Consider the following 21,687-nt stretch of genomic DNA (forward strand, 5'->3'; position numbering starts at 1 on the left):
ATGTTTTCTTCATTCTAGAAATCATAATTATTTAACACTGGACTTTATCTCAGGGATTTAAAAAAAATAAGGCTCACAGAAATTTCCTGACCTAAAGCAGTGTCTCATGGACATAACTCAGAAAGGAGAGAGACACGTAACAATATCAGAGATGGTTTTCAACTAAGGTTGTGCGATTTTTGCATTCTCTAACAGCAAAAATGAAATGATAGCTAATGAAATTGTACAAAGTGAAATGAAAACTAAAATTCTTTGCTGAGGTTCAGCTCTTAAAGAAAATTGTATTTGTGATTGTGAAAAGACAGTTTTTCTCATGAAATATCAGATAACATAAAATAGATTGTACTTAATTAAGAATTTAATATTATTGGTGGTGGTTTTATTTTCTAAACCACCAGGAATAGGGGGACGGGATGTTGGAACCCTGAACACTAAAGGTCGTATCCGTTAATTTATTACAATTGGATGCCAAAAAAAAAAACATTGACATATTACAGGAAATAACTCAACATCTTTAGGTGGAAACTGAGCTTGCTTCCTAAAGCTGAGCCTTCTATACCAGGGATGCCTGTAAACAAAAGTTACAATACGTAAACTGATGCAATTACATTTCTGATTTATCACACACTTATTTCCACTTTTGCATCCCATAATAATGATCCTTTATTAAAAAAATATCACTGGTATTAAAGGAAGGAACTCTTCATTATTATGGTTGAGCACTAAACAAAATTATATTAAAGAGCTATTTCATAAAAAATATTACTTTTGAAAATCCAGTTTCCAAATCATTGTCAATAACCACTGCTGAGTGATTTTGCTCATTTCTGAGATACTGAACACTGCTGTCGCTGACTCATCCCGCTGTGAACAGTAACTCTGTGGAGGACTCCAACCCGTGACCCACTGGCGAGTAGTGTCGATCTTCGAAGTGACTCTCCTGGTTGCCTGCTTAGTGGACTTAAATACTTGTCAGCTGCAACGGTCGAAAAAACCGATAAGATTCCAACACAGCACAGGACACTGTTTAACTCACTGATCCCAGGTCTGTTTCTGTTGCGTCGTACATGCTCGCGGGACATTTCACCGACTTGCAGTCTGGCAACTTGCTGTTATAGGCGTAGGCTCCTTTACAACATTGTGTCACAAAAAAACTCACAATTGAAATTGGCCTTTGTTTAGCTAATTTTGAAGTCATTTTAAAATATGAGTTGTTTTATTTTTAATATATTTTTTATATTTCATGTTACAATCAAATTAACTTTATCTCCAAACGTGTGTTTTACATTCGATATCGTATAATGTTTTAAGTCATATTATATTAGAGATTGCCTTATATTCTACGTCTATTTACATTCACAGTTGTCGTAGATTTGATGAATTTATAATTTACCTCTGAGGCCATTTCAGACTAAATGTATATATAGGTATGTTGTTAATTTTATTGTTTTATATTAAATATTCAGCTTTTTTTACTAGAGCAAAAAATTGACCCAATTGTAGTAATTCAATAATTTTATGTAAACTAAACAAATAGGAGTTAGGTACTTAACTTTACATTAAAGTCAAATAATTTTTGTATCACTTTCACTTAACAGAATGGCTTATCTTAATTGAAAATTAAAGTTCTTAATGATTCCATAAATATTATATTACATAGTATGTATTCATATTATTTACTCAATCCCATTGCAGATGTAACTAGTCTTAAACACAACACCATTACTTTGACATAGTGGAGGTTATGGCAGTTTTTTTTTACAAGAAGTGATATTTAATGCGCACCACCGTGTTTGAAGAACTTGGACATCACTGGGACTCGGTTCTCAGGGTTGTGATGTCGCCCGTGTGGGGAATGTGACTCGCATCCTCGGAGCAGTTGCCGTTGGTAGCTCGACCTGGCCTGCTCCCGGCATCGGGCACACTGACACACCAAGGCAAGGGCTCCTCACACACCTCTGTACTTTCACGCGCGCACACGTGGCCAATGACACTGGGTCCACTGTTGTGATCACAAACAAGCACGTCACTCACGGTGACTCGGAGCAGCAAGCATGTCGTGACAGACGCTTCGAAGCGGGCACGCAACGGCGGCCGTCTAACTGGAACCTCACAGTAACACGTGTGTGTTTGCTGCAGTTGTGAGGATTATGAAGAAATGAATGAATTGCTGTGGACTTTACATCTCGCCGACATCACGGTCATGAGACATGATGAGGAATATTGAGATGTTAATGAAGCATTGCCCAGGTTGGCCACATAAATCTGTAATAGAATTTCCCGGACTTTCCCCAATTAAAATTTCAAATTTTCTGAATTGATGTTTTTCCATAATATATCACCGTAACTTTGCACAATAAGGGTAGTTGTTTGTGCTAAACTGTTACATCTTAAAGAAAAGAAATTAGAGAAAAAGGCATTTCTCACTATTATAACACCATTTTATGACTACCTATATGTTAAATAAAATACTAATTATGTAATAATATCGTAACTGAACAGGTTACAGTATCCGTTTGAAGAAACAGCAATTCACTAAAAGGAGTGTCCTGAAAAATCCAATATTTTGAGTTGAAATTCTATTGTACTGTGTAAAAATGATATCCATTGGCTTCTTTTGGCAAAATTAGGTGTTTAAGAACTGAGAAACCAGTTTATTTTGATAGTTATTTGTCTTTGATGTGAATTAACATCTTCAAACACAAATGGCACTGAAAAATGTACCTAATTGCTGTTAAATCAAACACCACGTATCTTATAGCTTGTGATACATGGAGGATGTTTATTTTCAGTAGTAAAAACGTAGGATTTATTTCTGAAGTATATATTTATTCAATTCAAAAGGCTAGTTTATTTTGATGAAAATAACACTGATGTGACATTAAAAAAAACTTATAATTTAAGGGTGCTTCTTCAAAAAATTATATTTTATTGATTATATTAAATTATATTATATTGATTTATTATATGTTATATATATACTATTATTGTTTGAGTGGTTATGTTTTTATTTTTGAATAGTACCTTTTAAAAATATGCATAACTAGATTCAGCCAAAACACCGACACTAGCTAACCTGGGCTCTGCATCTTGTGACGATAAGCAGAGAAAAGTGCATGGCGTAGCACCAACTAGTCCGTATGCTAGGAAGAACCGCCACACCCAGACTGAGAACCTGCGAAGTTCAGGGGATTTCAAGTTTGTAGGAATCAAGAAATGCACTTACAGCGAAACCCCTTATTTACGTTACCGTTATTTACGTTTTCCCGTTATTTGCACTATATTCTTCAGGTCCCGTTTGGTTCCCATATAGTCCAATACAATACTTTCCCGCGAATTACGTCTCAAAAATCGAATCAATCCCGCTATTTACGTCACGAACAACCATAAACAACCAGAAAATACCGTGGAGCTAGTAGGCAATGAACATTTTAAATAGCAAAATATACATATTTTATAACATGAAAAGTTGCTTTTATTTCTAAACATGTAATAATTTAAGCCTAGGCGTGTAAAAGTACGAGTAATTATAGCAGGAGACAATCTAAAATGCACGAGGGAAAAACGTAAACTCATGAATGTACAAACATGGCTGCTTGTAAGTTCTGATACTGTATTTATGTCACAACTTAGCCGAAATACTGGTACGAGACATAAACTTCACAAGATAAAATGAGCGGTGTCTTGGTAACTGTTTTATACGTCTTTTATAATTTGGGAAGTATTGTACAGTTGACGCCATATTTTTTAAACTAACCATTTATTTCTGGGGATCGTAAATAATTAATTATTGGTATCAAGACATCATGATAAACGTAAACTTGAACATGTCACGGCAGCGAGAAAACTGGTGCGTATACCAATAAACTGGTATTAGAACTGGATAAAATTGGTACACGGGAGGTGGAGCTTATATTTTTTTCCGCTAAGCTCGCATCTATTGGTTGGCGGCTGATGGCGTCATGAGTCTGGGCGGAGCATAGAGTGCGCATGCGCCGCCGCGTCGTTACAGCAGCTGACCGAGTACAATGACCTTTCTCCGCGTTTGGCGCGCTATTGACGGTAAATATTCATCAATTTGCGGCCTTTTCTTAAAAAATTTTTTACTGTGAGCAATGTGTATGTAGCCCGTATTTGTTATAAACCCTGCCGGTTGCAACTGTATTTATAATTTGGAGAGGCAAATAATCTCCTTGAACAGCCAAAAAAGCAAGCAGAAGAAAATTTCAAATTTATTTTTTAGGAAGTAATCAGAAAAACATTTTGGCTTTCATTCTTTTTTTATTTTTGTCAAATGTGGTAAATTAATAATTGATTAAATACTAAAGTAAAATTTGTTGTTAGTGTGTTTGTACCTGCATTGTAGTATGTGCTATTAAACAAAAGGAAAAAAATTCTAAATAAGGTAAACTGTACTCCTTTTTATGCTTTTCCCTTTATTTACACTTTCCCGCTTTTTACACTTTTTTACTTTGTCCCCATGAAAAGTGCAAATAAGGGGTTTTGCTGTATTTGTTTGGGTTTTTTTTTTTTTATCAATTACTCCGTCCTCCTGCAGTAGTGCAAAACAATCCTGTTTCGAACGAGTGAGCAGTTATGTGTTTTACCTAACTGACAAAATTCAAAAGGAACTGCATTTCAAAACCCTAATTAAGGAAAATGTAGCAGGAAAAAAAAATTATTCACTAATTTTTGATGGAAATACAGTAGAAATCAAAGTTTGACACCAGCTCCTGTTTAAAGATTTCTAGGCAAGGCACATACGATACTTTGATGGAATAACGTTGAACATTTGGGTTTCGGCTCTAGGTCCCTTTTTTATTTCAACTTGTTAAAAATGCTGCATCTGCATTTGCTGTTGAGTGATTGCCCAGAGGTTGCGTTGCGGCTATGGGAATTCCATGATCGTTAAAAAATATTACACATCTGATATGATTTTTGGAATTGGGATCTCTTGAGGCAAGTTGGAGAATACATGTTAGCATGTGGACAATGATAATGCTTAGCATAGCCAGAAAACTGCACTCATGATGTTCATTTTTATGGCAAAGTTAAGAAAAAAAAAAGAGAAAGTTAAAAAAAAAAAAGAATGTTGTTTTTGACTTGTGAGAATTTCTGTAATGCAGTTACCAATTTGTGCAGGAATTAGTTGCATTTAATTTTTTGGTGGAAACTGAAAGCTTTAAATGGTTTTATAGTAGCATTTGTAGTATTAGTTTTCCACAAATTTATTTACGTTATATACCTGTGTACATTCACGCTGATGAACATTTTTAAAACTAATCTTGGAAGTTATCTATGAATACCAAGCCTATTCATTAATAGGTTAAACAAAATTTAAAATGTTTTGAATGAATATTTTAATGAAAGTTTTTCTCACACACTTTTTATGTAATTCAGACGAAAATATGCATGATCCTAATCTTTTTGTATTTTTGTAGAAACTTTACAGTTTGAAGTCTTTGACTTATGAATACTAGTCAATACACCCAGTACAAAGTACAATAAAGAGTTAATTTTGCAATTTAATGAAAAAATACAGTGTGTTCGTAAAAAGAGATTAAAAAAAGTATTAAAAGTGTTCATTTAACCGTGAACTAACTTAGAATAAGATAATTTGAATCAAACTGGCAACTGTTAATTCTTTAACTAACTGCTGTGCAGTATTAATTAAAATTAATTAAAAAATGCCATGAAAATTATGTTTGTAGTATCTATCTTAATTTTTTTTCTTTTATTAGAAACATATAATTTTCAAAATAAAAAAATGTATTTGTTAGCTGTCACTCTATTTACTTTTTGCATGAATCAATTGTCATAGCTCGTATGTTGTCTACTGTTGTCTTCATAACTATGAATATCTACACCTTTGCTTTATCGCTTAGATTTTGTTCTGGAAACATACTACCAAGAACCAAAATATTTTTACATTATTCAATAATGATAGTTTTAGTGATACCATTTTAATTGCACTCATGGTAAATGTAATACCATAATCCAACATACATTTTTTATATTAATTTTTGAAATAATAAAATTTGTTCTTAATTTTATTCACTTATAATTTGTGCTGTGTGATATTTTAACGAAATCCAAACCATTCTATATGTACTATTCAGCATCAATTGTTGTTTTATAATGTAAACACTAGTTTTAATTTAAAAGTTTTAACATTAACAAAATTAAATAAATAAGACTAAACTGCATTTTATGGATTATAATTGTAAACCAAAGTCTGGCATTGTACACATCTATTTTTTGTTCATTTTAGGTGTGTCATGTATTGAAATAAACATTAATATAATAAATTTTTATTTGTATTTATTTTTTAAATCATTTGTCACATGCTTAGGAACTGTTTTGAATCCTTGGTAGTAAGTAAAAAAAAACCACAAATAAACACAACATTGTTACAGGCAAACACACAGCAGCACATAATGAACAAGTACTAATGAAAAGACAACAAACTGCATAAAAATCACACCTCTACTTTTCAAAACTTGATTTTAGTATAAAATGTGTGATGATTATGCAATAAAACGTGGTAATCAATCTGTGCCCTGCTCCAAACTGAGAAAAAATCAGAATACCTACTTTACAAGTGAATGTTTGCTCAAACCAAAGTAACAAAGAAAACCATTGTGTAACTATTCAGCTATATATAAACACACTGTGACATGCCTTCGTTCACAAATGTACAAACCCCTCCAGCTATCAGACGGTCTGTTCGCGACGAAGTTGAAACAATCGTACAATGTTGTTGCCTCGTGCATTGCACTTATGTAAACACACGGAAGTCCGCTACCATCAGACTCGTGTGTGTACGTGTACTTAACCTGAAGTTCCAGGGGTAAATATGTAGTTGGGCGATATTTACTAAAAAAAAATTTTCAATTCCGAAAATACTTTTATTCTGTGCCTTTTAACTTCCTCTTTTCATAAAAACCGGCGGAAATAAGAAATTCCAAATACTTTAGGAGATATCGCCGTTCTTAGTCTGCAATACAAGACCTGTGCAATCATTCGACCGCCACAATTTTTTATTTTGCAGTGTGTTCGTGAATACCTTATTAATAAAAATGGTCGATTAGGTCAGGTCAGTTACATTATAAATATTTACTTTCAAACTAAGTGGACATTAAAAATAATATAAATTAATTTTAATGGTTGTTTAGATTTAAAGTATTTATAATGTAACTGACCTGACCTAACAAACTGGGACAAAGGATGAACGGTAGGAACTCACGTAAATTTTTTTTATTTATTACTTGCGCAACAATATCCAAATAACAAATAAAACATTAAAATTTGAAACGTTAAAAACTCACCTAAGTCAGAGGCGGGTAAACAATGGTGAACGCCGCAAGAAAAAATAAATTTTATACTCGTAAACAAGAAACAATTTTGAAAGCAGCATGAATGCACAGGTATTGTGATGAAAATTAAAAAATTTGATATCTCCTAGTACATATTTGGAATTTCTTATCTCCGCCGGTTTTAATGAAAAGAGGAAGTTAAAGAGCATAGAATAAAAGTATTTTCGGATTTTATAAAATTTTTTTTAACACATATCGCCCAACTACATATTTACCGCCCCAGGCAGGTCCAACATTATGGCATGAGACCCGCCTGCCCTGCCGTAGGAACAGACCTGTCGGAGTGTGGGAGTGGCACGAAACTTGCTTGTTGGGGGAAAGGAAACGGAACCACCCAGAGAAAACCCACCGGGTCGCAGGCAGATTGCCTCCCATCGTTTATTAACAGCTGGCTCTACAGGGGACCAGGTTCGGTGTTTTGTGTCGGGTACGGCAAACGGCCGTGCAGCGGAAACTGTCTCGACGAATCATTTACCCGCGGGAACGTTGTGCGTGCTCAGGCGGGGAACCCGTGCCACATTGATGTCCCTGGAAGAGACACGGTCTCTCCTGCCCGCACCACAAGGCGGTCACTGGGACCCAGACGAGCCGCCCCTTTCCAGAGCAGAGGGGCCAGCATCACAGAGAGCAACACATCTCACCGTATATATCACAAATTACATAGAATTTAATTCTGAAGTGGAACTTCTTTGAGGGTGATGAGAGTAAAATTTCAAAGCCAAATTTTAATGCACCGTTTTTTGTGAAACGTTGTTGTGGAATGGTTCTGATGTTGAAAGCACAGAGAATACGAACTTGGCCAAAAAGATATAGAGAGAACACTATGCTATATACATTTCTGGGCTTGTTTTCATTCTCTTTGTCAATTATTCGTTCCCCACCCAAAAAAAAAAAAAAATAGAACAAGCGAGATGGATGAACAAAAGAATGACAGAAATAGTGAGCATGTACTTCTGGTTTCAGAAAACAGATATACGTAGTATGAACAGTCAGCTATGAGTGCCTTGAATTTTATATTTGCTACCAGCATGCTAGTTTTCTCTCCTTGTTCAACCAGCAGTGTAGAGAGCTCTGTTGAGACAGTCCCTGCATTTCCCGCTGTCGTGAATTTCATATTTCATTCCGAGATTTTGCGTGTTCCAAAATGACAGAATTGTTTGAAGAAACAGTAACACGTGCAGTTTATGGTGTATTTCAACAGTGAGTAATAATTTTTATTCATGTTCATTAATTAATTTATCTGAATCAAATTTCTTATAAATTAAAATAAAGGTTAGTATCCTTTAATACTTGAAAAATAAATGAAAGCCAAAAAATCCTATGCTGTGTTATGTTTAGAAAATTGTATTCTTTCTCTCATTCTGTTGTTTTACCCTTTACGATATATTTACGAATCAAGGTTTGAATTGCCAAATAAGTTTCATTTGTATCACATGTACTGAGTTACATGCACTCTCTTTTGTTATGTACTAATATGTATTGTAGATTGACTGCAGCCCAGTTTTTAGTTATATCTGTGTTAAATTTACTTGCTGCATTAATACCTAACTTGTTTCACAGCACATGGAAGGTAAGGTTTCCATAGGATTAAGGAGAATTATATAGCTAGCAAACATTTTATTGGTCTGTCAGTATGTAGTGAAAAATTAGTTTGTCATATAAAAAAAAATACTTGGAGTTAACTTACGAAAAAATTTCTATTTACCAGCAAATTTTTTTAATTATCTATTCCTGTAAATTAATTGTAGGAAGAATTTACAGGCTGATTTCCAACGTTCAAGCAAAAACAAATATACAAAAATATACGTACTTAGTATTACAATATGTGTTTTAAAATGTTTGAGGTTAATATATTAATAATGCCATGTATGCAGAAACATTTTTAGAATTAACTGTTTAATGAATTTTTACAAGATGGGCAGTATTTTAACAAATTTCCTTTTCAAAAAACAAGTCCAAGCTGGGAGTTATTGGACTAACACTTTTAGTTCAAAAAATACTTGAAAGATAGCCCCATGTTCGGAATACTACACGTAACCAACCACACATTAAATACACTTGACGCTATGTTCGCCCCAACACATTTTACCTGGATAAGAAATTATAGGTATTTAAACGTGACGTCTAATAAATCAATGTTCGCCGGCTGCATGCACGAAAAAGGATGACTCATTGTCCCGCTACGCAGTGTCCCGTTATGATCATTGTACACTTGCGCCGCATCTATCTCTCTTCCACTCAATTGGAACAACCATCGATTTGACTTTTTCGAGGCACATTAAACTTGAAACACTCCCATTCGTTTCCTACTTTTCCTATCATCGTCCTATCCTTAACAGAATAACACAGATTGGAAGAATTTAAATAGCAAACATGTATAAAAGTTATAGTTAAAATAATCTCTTCGTTAAAGTAATAAACATATTTGAATTAATGAGTGCAAATAAAAATAAATTTATCAATTAAATTGTAGATTTCATTTCACTCCTCCTTTGTATCCATACAAAATAGTGATAATTCAATAAAAATGATTCCATTTTATTCATAAATTTATGCAATCATTTCATCAATGTTTTGTTATAACGTTGTCACGTTAAACTATCGTCCGTAAACCGACTTTACAGACAACCAATTTTTTTAAAGTTATTATATTTTCTCATGGCTATTAAAGTTTGCAAAATGTATTCCAGGATAAATTCACTACCAGTTTTCTCTAGCGCACCAATACACTTAGTAAATCCCCAATGTTCGCGAAACTTGCACAGGTGCAGTAGCCACACATGAGTCCACAATCTTGACGACCTTGGCTCATGGCCATAGCAGTTTCTGCGTGCATGCACATTGGACTAGCAACCCATCAAACTTCCGTAGTGTATTGCACGCTTATTTCACTGCATTTCTGGTGCATACTAAAATTTCACCCTCAACACGCCTAAAGAAGTACATATAACCTCAAAAACACAGGCAATGATGATTCCGGACTAGGGGGAAATGTCACAGGTTCAGCGTTGAGGTATGTGTTACGTTCGGTACTCCTGTTCGGGTAGCCCTGAGAAAAAGTACCATCTATTTAAACAGGATTACAGTAAGGTTTTAAAAAGGTGAAAAATGTTAACAATTTTTCCCTAAAATGAATACTTTTCATATATTTATCACACACTCAATTATTTTAAAGTATTCTGTGTTAATTTTGGTATCCGAGATTTGTATTATGAGTTTATTTGCAACTTGATAAAACATGAATTTGCTGGTTACCAAGGTTAGATATTTAACATCACTGGCGAGAACTAAAAGATTAGGTATCACATTTTTTTTTAGAGTGCTCTCATATCCATCCTGTACGTTCATACTTCTAGTGGGAGCTGGACTTTCTCACAAACCGCTTTCACATTTCAATTTTTGAATTTAGAGACTATGAAAGGAAACATAAATATAAATCCAATATAAAAAATAAATTAAATTCAGAATTGGGGGAGGATTTCCCTTACTACCCCTCCCTTAGAGCAGTGCTTGCAACAGTACAGTATTTTATTAATTTTAATAGTATCAACTGTAAGCGTTGTAGTGTTGTTCAAGGTCACAATTAAAGAGTAACTCAAAATGGCAACTCCTGAGCATAAAGCAATTTGTGTTCTGCAATTTGCTAACAATCAGTAATTTCAGTTCAGCGTGTGTTTCGTTTAAAGTCCACACCGGTTAGCGTTGCTACATGCTTTAAAGCCAGATGACCGTTGGATTGGTCGCAATGGTCGAGATTACAGAGCTCTTTTACGCTGGCCTCTATGTTCACCTGACATAACGCCATGCAATTTTATTTTCCTTTGGAGCTTTATAAAAGATAGTTTCTAGGTACCGCCGCTACCTGACGATTTTCCAGAGTTGAGACACAGAATTGAAGAGGCTATTGCATACATTACTCCGGACGTGTTAACCAAAGAGAGGGAAGAATTGAATGTTAGGTTGTATGTGCGCCGCATAGGTAAAGGTGCACATATTGAACATTTGTACGAAAAACTAGGTTGGTTTACCTTCAATTTGATGCATGATTTGTTGTAAATAGTTTAATTAAACTGTTATAATATACCATTGAAACAGGGACATTATTTTATGGCCATCCTGTACTGCGAATTTCCAGTTTATGATTCAATTTGTGGTTGGTAATTTCTGCCAATGAAAATTAGCGAGAGTGAAATTAGTTATACTGTCCGTGCCAGGAATGGTGGCACTCCAGCTCCCTAGTCCTCGGGCTAATGGGAGGGCGCGACCACCCGCAGCGACGGGCGACAGCAGTAACGGCGTGGCCGTATATTCTCTTACATGAAAACATTTGTCCGCGCCAGGAATGGTGGCACTCCAGCTCTCTCGTCCTCGGATCAGAGGGTACGATCATCTGTAGCGAGGACGATAGTAGTAACGACGTGGTCATATATTCCGTTACATGAATATATTTATAAATGTTTCACAGTAAATGTTCATATACACCTGTACCATGTGACCATAATCATTGACTTTACAACAGCTTTCAAGGCAAGGTACTAATTTTTTTCAGTAAAAAAAAACACATTAAATATTATACATAAATTAAAATACTAAACATTTATGTCACATCGAAATGTGAATAAAACATTCTTCACGGTACTGCATTACTGCACAGCTGAAATGTCCCTGCAGTCTTTGTATAGCTATGCTATACAAAGTGTCTTAGGCATTACTGTCACTTATGCTTCAAATCATATATATATGTGTATATATGCTGTTAACAATCAAATATCCTAATAACACATATCTTACAACGCATTAACATTGTTTCAATACTATATAAATAATCTTCTTAAAAAGCAATTTAATTGCTATCGCAAATATGGTAGTGATATTAAAAATGTGATAACATGAATGGTAAAATAATAATAATATTAATAAGGCTGAAAGTATAGCATTACAAATGCTATAAATAAACAATACCAATGAATTAAATACAATTCAGAAATGTATGAGTGAAATACCAAGCTACACTGATAGAGATATATTTGAAATATAATATTGTTTCAAACGTACAAAATGTGTTGCACATGTCAGGAAACTCACAATGGACTTGCCAAAACACTGTCGTTACTTTTATAGGATGTAGAACAGTAACCATCACTGTTTTTGGGACTGTTTTCACTACCCTCACCGGTATCACTATCTTCACTGTCGTTCCCAATGGTGATGACAAATTCGTCTTGAATATCGTCCATTAAGTGGTCTTTCTTGCAATATTTGTCTTCCGTGTTCTGTACGTGTTGGCAGTAGCCCTCCCAGTCACTGCAGGTAATAGAATTCATAGCTTGTGTGGTTTGAATTTGCAATGATTGGAGAGACAATTCACCGGTGGTGTTATTTTCTCGCACAAGACGTTTAAGTTTTGCCCAAGCTAGCTCTATAGCATTCAATTCACACATGTAGGGTGGTAATCTGATAACCCGATGACCTTGAGTTGCTAATAGGTGATCAACTCTAAACCTTTTTGTTTGTGGTCGATGTCTGTCCAGCAGATCTAGTAGCTCTGTTTTACTCATAGTCACATTACATTCGACCCCATTTCTATTAAGCCATCCCACTATTTCTCGTTTAACATCGTATTTTGATGGTGGCTTGTCCACTTGTTTGGAGTGGTATGGTGCGTTGTCCATAACTACGATCGATGCAGGTGGTAGATTTGGCAGTACCTTTTCTGAAAGCCATTTTTCAAAATTTACAGAGTTCATTTGTCTGTGGTAATCCCCCACTGTAGCACTAGCTTTGTAAACAACACATGCTCCTGGAAGGAAACCATTTCTCAAACCAGTATTCAAAACTATTAGTCTGTGAGCTGCGTTTCCTATACTCATAACACAGTTTATATCGTCCTTTTTCTGCCAACATTTCTTGAATGTTAAATTTGTGTCAACCCAAGTTTCATCAAGGAAAAATTTTTCTTTTCCATCTTTTCTTATTTTCTTCATTTCAGTAAGGTATTTTGACCGCCAACGAACGATATCAGCTCGTTCAAGGAGTACTACACGTTTGTCTTGGGTTTTCCTCCACACGAAACCCATTTCCTTCAGAAGTCGGCACAATGATGATTTGCTCCAAATCCAGCCGATCTTTTCTTTAAGAATTGGTAATAGCTTGTTGACTGTTGGCACAACCTTTTTCACAATATAGAATTCGTGAATTGTATCTCGAATAACTCTTCTATCAAAACTGTAAACGTCAATTTTTACAGTCTTTCTTGGCCTGCAAAAACATGTTAATTTAAATTAGAATCAACAAGTTAGCTTTAAGGGGGTAGTTTCCTTACTTTCATGAATTTGTTGAGATTTCTCCATTACTATATTTTTATATCCGATATTTTCAAACTAGGTTAAGTATGAGATACATCACGTTTTAACAGTAATTTTAAGTGCTATTTTGTTAATATTAAAACCATTTTATGACCTGCATGATCATAATTAGGTATATTCTAATAAGTCAATAATTTCAGTCCCTCAACAAATAATATGGATGACAGGCAACTCAATTCAAATTCAAAAGGTCTGATAAGTACTTTACTGTGTCATGATTACCACCAAATTTCAAGATTAAGCCATAAATATTAATTACTGAGTAATGATTAAAAAAATTATTAAATCTAGGACTCTACCCCCTTAATAAAACAAACATACTTAAATAGAAACTGGACAGTTTTTACGAATCAATTTCAGCACAAACTACAATTCGGACACATACGAACATAGGCTACACCTGATTTTCCATCGGGTCTTTGTGTTTAATGAACGTATATATTGGGCTTAAGTAGGCGGCCTTTCTATGCCGAAAATTCCCGTTCAAATAGGTGGAGAGGATTTTTGGATTAATTAAAAAATAGTTTATTTATTTTTCACATCTTCACTAAAACAAACGTCATATTTAATATTTAATTATATTTGGTGTTTACAATATAAATAGCTAGGCACCCATTACAACTATATTCCCAGGCACACATCCTGGCTACACCATTGTCTCTCTTCCCCCCCCCCCCCCCCCCGGGGCAATTTCTTTCCGCGCCCCTGCAAATTATCATAGTAACATGGAATACAAAACTGCTTTCCCCAAACACCATTATTTATTATAACGATCCCTTACATTACATACCTTTTTTTTACCAGGAGTTGTTTGAGGTTCGTGTGGACGTTCTTTGTTTTGTTTCCTTATCCTAAGGACAGACCTACGGCTTACGCCAGTGTAGTGTGCTACTCTGTCCGTAGCTTTGTGGACTGGCACTTCTAAACACTTATTTCTAGCTTCGCGGTCACAACATTCCATAACACGTTTCACTATTTCTCTTTCATCACTATGAATGACTTTTTTAAATCGTACCGGACGTTCTCTAGCATCCATCGTAACCTACTACCACTGTTCAACTGCTGTGAGGGAACAATGTTTGTAGGTTGCAGGCTACAGACGCAGGTATACGTGGGGAGTTACTTCCCCTCTCTCCAACATGACCCCTCACCCCCGCGGAGAGAAGTGCCACCTTTCCTGGCGCGGACAGTACAAGCTTAACTATTGAATTTATAGGTATTGTCTGTATTTTGTAGTGTATTTTGGTTACTAATCTTTGGCTATTGATAAGTTTTTCAACGAAACATTTATACACATGGTGCATTTGGTTATGTACCTACTTGAAATACTAGACATATGGCTTCAATTAAGTATAAAATTTCAATTTCAACACGTAATCTATAACTCGTTTACAAATTATAATCACTATATATAAATAACTTAAAATAATTTTTCATGTGCCATTACACTAAAGGTGCCAATATTGAACATTTGCAACATTTATAAGAAAAATGAGGTTAGTTTACCTTCAATTAGTAGCATGATTCGTTGTAAATACTAAATTAAACTGTTATAACATACTATTGAAACTGGGACCTTTTATTATGGAGTAGCTTGGCTTCTGGGTTGTAGCCGTGTCCTTGGCGAATACTAATTCACCGATGTTTCGGCCGACATGGCAGTCGCCATCATCAGGGAGCAGTTACCTAGGTAAGCCGAGCTGCCTCGGACGACGGCCGTGAAAGCGCGGACGGCTGCTACGCGGGGCGAGCCTCGCTCTGGATGCGGACGGAGTACGGGACGTCGCTGTGCCGCGCCGTGCAGAGAGCGCGCTTGCGCCGCAGGGCCCGTGCGAGGCCGTGGCAGTAGGCGGCCCAGGCGCGCTGCCGGAGGAGCGATGCCACGACGTGCTCGTGCGAGGGCACGGCGCGGTCCAGGAACTGGCGGGCTCGCGCCCACACATCGTCCCTGCTGTGTCCCTCGACCCAGTGGCACGGCGCAAGCAGGCAGGCGACCGCCGACACGGCGACTACACGGCGCTCCTGCATGTCCTCCCCTGGGCACACAGCACTCCTGTTCCTCTCCTCCGTTCCATCCTCACGTTTCACAGGCGTCCGAGCAAAATAAAAGAAAAATGCAGTGAAGAAAAAAACAGAAAAATATATATGTAGTAGCGAAAAAATTAAAGAAAATAAAAAAAAATGGTAATGCATTTTCTTAAATCAAAAAGTTTTAACTTTTGAAATTTTTGACGTGATAACGTCTTATAAATCGCTGAACGCTTGCTGCACGCACGAAAAAGCATGACTCATTGTCACGTTCCGCCTGAGCCGAGCGTGCAAGCGATAGAGACACGATCAACCAAAGCGTTCGGCTTGTGACGCATCGATCTCTCTTCCACTCATGTTATCACGTAAAATTATTGTCCATAAACCCCATTTACAGACAACCCTTTTCTTTTTATAAAAATGATTATATAAATAAAGAAAAGTATACCTTTTTTTTAGTAAATTGTAATTTTATTCGTGAATTACTACTTGTTGCATATAAAAAGCATGTAAATGTACAATCTTGCAGAAAACAAATCCCAATTTATCACTGAACATAAGCTTCAAATACTACTTATGGTAGCCATTACCATGGTGCGACTTTCGGAAATTTGTTGTTATACAGGGTGGCCACTCAATTCAGCTGAAAAAATTCCCTGACTTTTCCAGGTTTTTTTCACCAGTCAAAATCATCGGCAAAATTAATTTAAAAATAAGGCCCATTGTAAACAACACATACATGCAGACAAATCATGCTAAATATTTATTTCTAACAAAGAAAATTAAAAAGAGAAACAAATGCACAGTGTAGGCCTAGTTAAAATTCCAATATTAATTAAAATTTAAAGCAAAAATTGAGATATATTCACAATCTTAAAAAAAACACGCCACAAGAAAGTTTTACAACAAAAACTATCCATTTAACTGTAACAAGCCATGCGCAGATGGTTATATGCAAGGCCTAATAATCATGCAAACAACAGAACCGAATAACGGATTTACAAACCATAAAATAATAGCGAGACAGATGCACCAACTTAATGTATGAAAGCCGCAAAATGTAACGAGACAACACGAGGTCTCGAAAACACAAATTCAACATAAATCCTACCTTTCATTTTCAATTTTACTAGTAATATTTTAAAAATATCCTGTTTCAACAAAAAATTTCCAGATTTTTTAAGAAATTCCCTGACCTTCCCTGATTTTTCCCTGTAGCTACAAAATTCCCTGACAGTTCCAGGTTTCCAGGTTTTCCAGGTCGAGTGGCCAGTTTTTCATCTTCTGGTCCACAGACCCCAAAACCATCGCCAACTCAAAAGTTTATATCAAAATTTTGTAGACGCAATACCTGTCATAATTTTTTACATATCACTTCCATACTAATACATAAAATCTAGTAGTGGTAGTGGAATATCTCGGTCAATTCGTTAATGGGCAAAATCACACAAAAGGTGTAGAAATGGGGAAGGTTTATTGAAGAACAGAAAAACCACTGTAACTCCCATATATGGAAAATATCACATCCGTTTGAATGTATTATAACTCTGAGGGCGTACCGGTGTTGAGGCTGGATTCTGGGTGGAAATTAATGGGCGCCACCACGTGAGTGGGCACGTGGACCCGGCTGGAGACTCTAACCCAGGGCGTTACGTGGCCCGTGTGCGGCGAGATATTAGCCCTCCTGATTCTTAACGCAACACCTGTCCCTAACTAAGCCCGCTCTCAGCGTCGGGCACGCTCCTAATTACCGCAGTGGGCTCTCAGGGCGTCCCACACGCCGCTGACCAGGTTAGGGACCCACGTGGCCCCCCGAACATAGACACGTGACTCAGTTAAGTTGGATTTTATTATTCACGTTACACGCCCTTACACAATCCTTCCGTGATACTGCTATAAACGCCCGAGGCACGAATCGAATTAGGTGAGGAGGCGAACCACGCACGTGGTCGCCTCAAGCCGTTACTTAATACACAGATGATAGAAAACTCCGGAGAGTAAATAATTATTAATAAAGCATTCTCTCCGACCGAGAGAGGCCCCGAGGATAAAAAGAAAACGATTTTAATAAATTAATTAACAGAACTACTTCTCGGTGAAACAACGGTGATGTCCTCGGGGTGTCTGCAGAGACGTCCACTCTCGGCTGGCTGAAGGAGGAGACTGACTGGGCAGAGATCCGGGCTAGGGATGGGGAATATTTACTGTACCGGTGACTTTGTCACGGCGACTGCAATGTCATGTGTCACGGTGGTGACTTTAGCTATAAGTAACAGGGCCAATGTCACGTCTCTTCGCGCTTGTCACTGCGATGCGTGTCACGGGTCACGTGTCGCTACGAGTGAGTCACCGCGGTGCAAGTCGCTGCGGCGTGGGTCGCAGGTCGCTAAGAGTAACGGCGCCGGGAAATTAATGGTGACTTGCCGCAGCAGCGACACGTGACACACGAGTACTTTCTCGGCGAGGTATGCGACACTGGTGTGTCCAGTTACTCTGTTCAAAATCATTAAAGGCCCTGTCACACTGTCAAATATATTGTATCCAATAAATTGGACAACAAAATTTGAAGGGTGATTTTGGATGAAATACGTCTTCAAATATATTGTATTCAATATTATTTGACGAGCAATGTAAAATATATTTGAAGTCATTTCACACTATCAATTTTCTTTGAGTGAGCTCGTTTTACCAAACATTCTGTAGAGAACTGTAAATGACAGTATTTAGAATCAAAAACAAATTTTGGGTCAAGGAACGCGGGCTTTTTTAAGTAGGTTATATTCCAATTTAGGTATATTGTGATCATACACAGTTTAAAATTTATGTTTTCCAGGTGTTTGCAATGCCTGCATTAAGAGCATCAAAGTGTTTCAAAAGCTGTAGCTGTAATTGCAATTGTAGCAAGTCTCAGTAAACTAGAAGAGAAATCTAAGAAAAGGAAACGCAGATGGTGGACGAGACAGTGGATACTTTCCCGGAAAACAAATGGTGTATTACCCCTTTTTGTCATGAACTTCGATACGAAGATGCCGATTCATTTCCGAACTATGTAATAATGGATTCTGAAAGTTTTGATCTTCTTCTTTCAATTGTGGAGTCTCGCATTGCAAAGAAGGATACTCATTTGTGCCAGTCTATACCAGCAAAGCAGAGGCTGGCAGTTACATTAAGATTTTTGGCGACAGGGGAATCATTTAAGTCCCTTATGTTCTCTACAAGTATTCCACACAACACCATCTCAAAATTTTTACCTGAAATTTGTAGTGCAATTTATAGTGCTCTTCAAAAACAATATTTAAAGGTATGTTTAGTAAGAATAAAACATATAATTAAATGTAAATCTGCAAGTAGGCATATCCCTTCTCATTCCCGCTTATTTTCTCACCCAACTAGCTGCTGTTGTATGGACACTTTCACTTGTATTTCATCAAAATTGTTCCTATACTTTAAAGTGAATGTGTTAATTTTTGCTGTGTTTAGAAATTGGCAATTTTGTTTTATTTTGAATTAAGTGTATTTACTGTTACAAACCTCAACCTGAGCCTTTAAGCTAACTTCACCTCAGTCACATTATCTCTTTAAAATAATTTTTTAACGAGATATTTGACCAGGTATGCTTGTTTCGTACAGCCTGGAAAGTATAGGCTTACTGACAAGGATCTGCTACACAAATATTTACATTCATGAAAAATGGTATTACTTTCAAAACTTAAATAATAATAATTGAACACGTAGGCAGAATTTTAATATTTCTAGGCCTTTCTTGCAAATCACCAGAGCTACTTGCTTACTCAGAGATGCTGCTTTAACATAAGTCAGTACCATCTATTGTCAGGAAATTGAGTCTATATTCCAGAAAATTCCAGACAATACTTACAGAGTAGCAGCTATTGTGAAATAAGGAGAACAATGACTTATAAGAAAGATTGATTGGGTAAGCCAAAATAATTTTAGTTACATTAAGTCTCTGAATTGAAATATTTTAAAATTTATTTTAGGTGTTATTAATTTGGATTTGTAGGTAAAAGTTCCGAAATGCATATCCTAGTTTTGATACCTCATTCCTGATGGCACATTTTGTACGCAATGCTTGCTGTTTTAATTTAGTGTATCAACAATACCTGAACATAAGCAAAACTGGTATAGCAGTCAAATAATGATCGTAAGTTGAATAGAAGATGTTTTCTGGTTTAAGGACCATAATATTCCAAAACTACAGTAACTTATTTTAGTCAAATATATTAACCTGCACTTCCGTACATACAGATTCAATTGGAGGATAATATACAATAACAATTACATATTACAGCAGGAAATAAAATAGTATTAGTTCAATTACTGCATTTCTTTCCCAAGTAGTATTCGCCATTGCTGATATTTAAACTATTACACTTCGGAAACGGAAACAAACGCGGCCGCTTTATTTTAGATAACTCTGATTGGCTGATCCCATCCAACATCCAACATATTTTAGAACCAGTCCTATACGTAAAATATTTGAAGGAAACTCTAGACATTCAATCTCTCAAATAAACATGGCTGCGATAGTGACGTTTAACGTGACGTCACAACCCTCAAAGATATTGGATCCAACATATTGGAAGGTGTTGGAAGCTAAAATTTGACAGTGTGACAGGGCCTTAAATGATTCACAAATTTTGTGAATCTGAACTAAATGTTATTGTCCAAATTAAAAAAAAAAAAAAGCCAAACAAACACTGTTAATTCGGTGAAGTAGGATATTGCCAAGTTTTCGTGTTTTGCGTATTATTAAAAAATGTGATGATTAATGTTATATTTTAATAAAAAATATTTTATTTAAAAATATTTATAAATAATATAGAAGATATTTATTTCATGTGTAAAAATGCATAGTTAATAATTCCAATAAACTATGAATTAATTTGGTTTATCAATGATTACATGTTGTATGTCACATATATAAAAATATACAATTATTAGGAGATTATGTTACACTATATTTATTAATAAAAAAAACTCCGGTTTTACATTTTAGCAGCAAAGTCACTAACAGTGACAATGTCACGGTGACTTGACCCTGTGACTTTCATGTCACTGGTCACGGCGTGTCACAGGAACAAAATTTGTCACTGCTCCCATCACTTATCCGGGCTTGCGGAAGGCAACATGGCGCCCTTCGCGCCAAACACAATTACCGTTAACAACTTATCTATTGCGTGCCCCAGGTTAGTATTGAAAATAACATAAACTCTTTACAAAAATTAGTACATCACATCCATACCCAAACCGTCTGTAATAATTATTTATATGCTAGAAAACAGTTTAAATCCAGTTACGTGCTAGTTCCTCCGCCCGCTAGGGAGCGTCCTTGTCCGTGTTTGCACGTATTAAATTACAAAACATCATGATTTAATTAAACAAAAGATACTCACATACATAGCCGTCGTGACACTATTTTGGGGCGAAAAGAAAAGGGTTACAATATTTATTAATACTAATTAGGGGTGCGGTGCACTGCAGCTAAGCGCCCTCTTGCTGTAGTTCGTGGCGCACAGTTTGAATCTCACACGGCTACGTACGTCCCGACACAAATGCCGGGTAGGAAAGGTGGTGGGAAAGGGAACGGAGGATGATCAGGCTCGTGGGGCGAAGCCCCGGCTGACGTCAACTCGTAGGAGTAATACCAAACTCTTTTGTCTAAAAATTTTTTTTGATACGAGCAACCATAACTGCAAGGGGTAGAAAAAACAAGGGTTGGAAGTCAAAAAAATCATAACTCCCTTCATAGGCACAACATCGAATTCGTACAAAGTATTTATAATCCTATAATTTTTATCTAAAACTTTTGTCTGAAACAGGGGCGCAGCCAGGGGGGGGGGGGGGTTTAGGGGTTCAAACCCCCCCCCCCCCTCCCCCCTTAGCACCAAAACCTTTAA

At 36.3% G+C, this 21,687-nt stretch overlaps 1 protein-coding gene across 2 annotated transcripts; it reads right to left on the reverse strand.

Annotated features, from left to right (window-relative positions):
- Positions 1-6,304: 6,304 nt before the first annotated feature.
- Positions 6,305-20,311, reverse strand: LOC134539624 (uncharacterized). Of its 2 annotated transcripts, none has more exons than XM_063381807.1 (3): positions 20,109-20,311; positions 15,428-15,777; positions 6,305-13,634 (listed from the first exon to the last, which is right to left on the reverse strand). In XM_063381807.1, exons 2-3 carry the CDS (start codon positions 15,682-15,684, stop codon positions 12,458-12,460), a joined length of 1,434 nt encoding a protein of 477 aa, XP_063237877.1. In that variant the 5' UTR covers positions 15,685-15,777; positions 20,109-20,311; the 3' UTR covers positions 6,305-12,457. The 2 variants fall into 2 exon arrangements, with proteins under 2 accessions (XP_063237877.1, XP_063237876.1); XM_063381806.1 differs by having other exon boundaries at positions 17,329-20,311.
- Between the last annotated feature and the right edge of the window lie 1,376 nt (positions 20,312-21,687).

Source organism: Bacillus rossius, chromosome 15 (genome assembly GCF_032445375.1).
Source record: "Bacillus rossius redtenbacheri isolate Brsri chromosome 15, Brsri_v3, whole genome shotgun sequence".
NCBI classification, from domain to species: Eukaryota; Metazoa; Arthropoda; class Insecta; order Phasmatodea; family Bacillidae; genus Bacillus; species Bacillus rossius.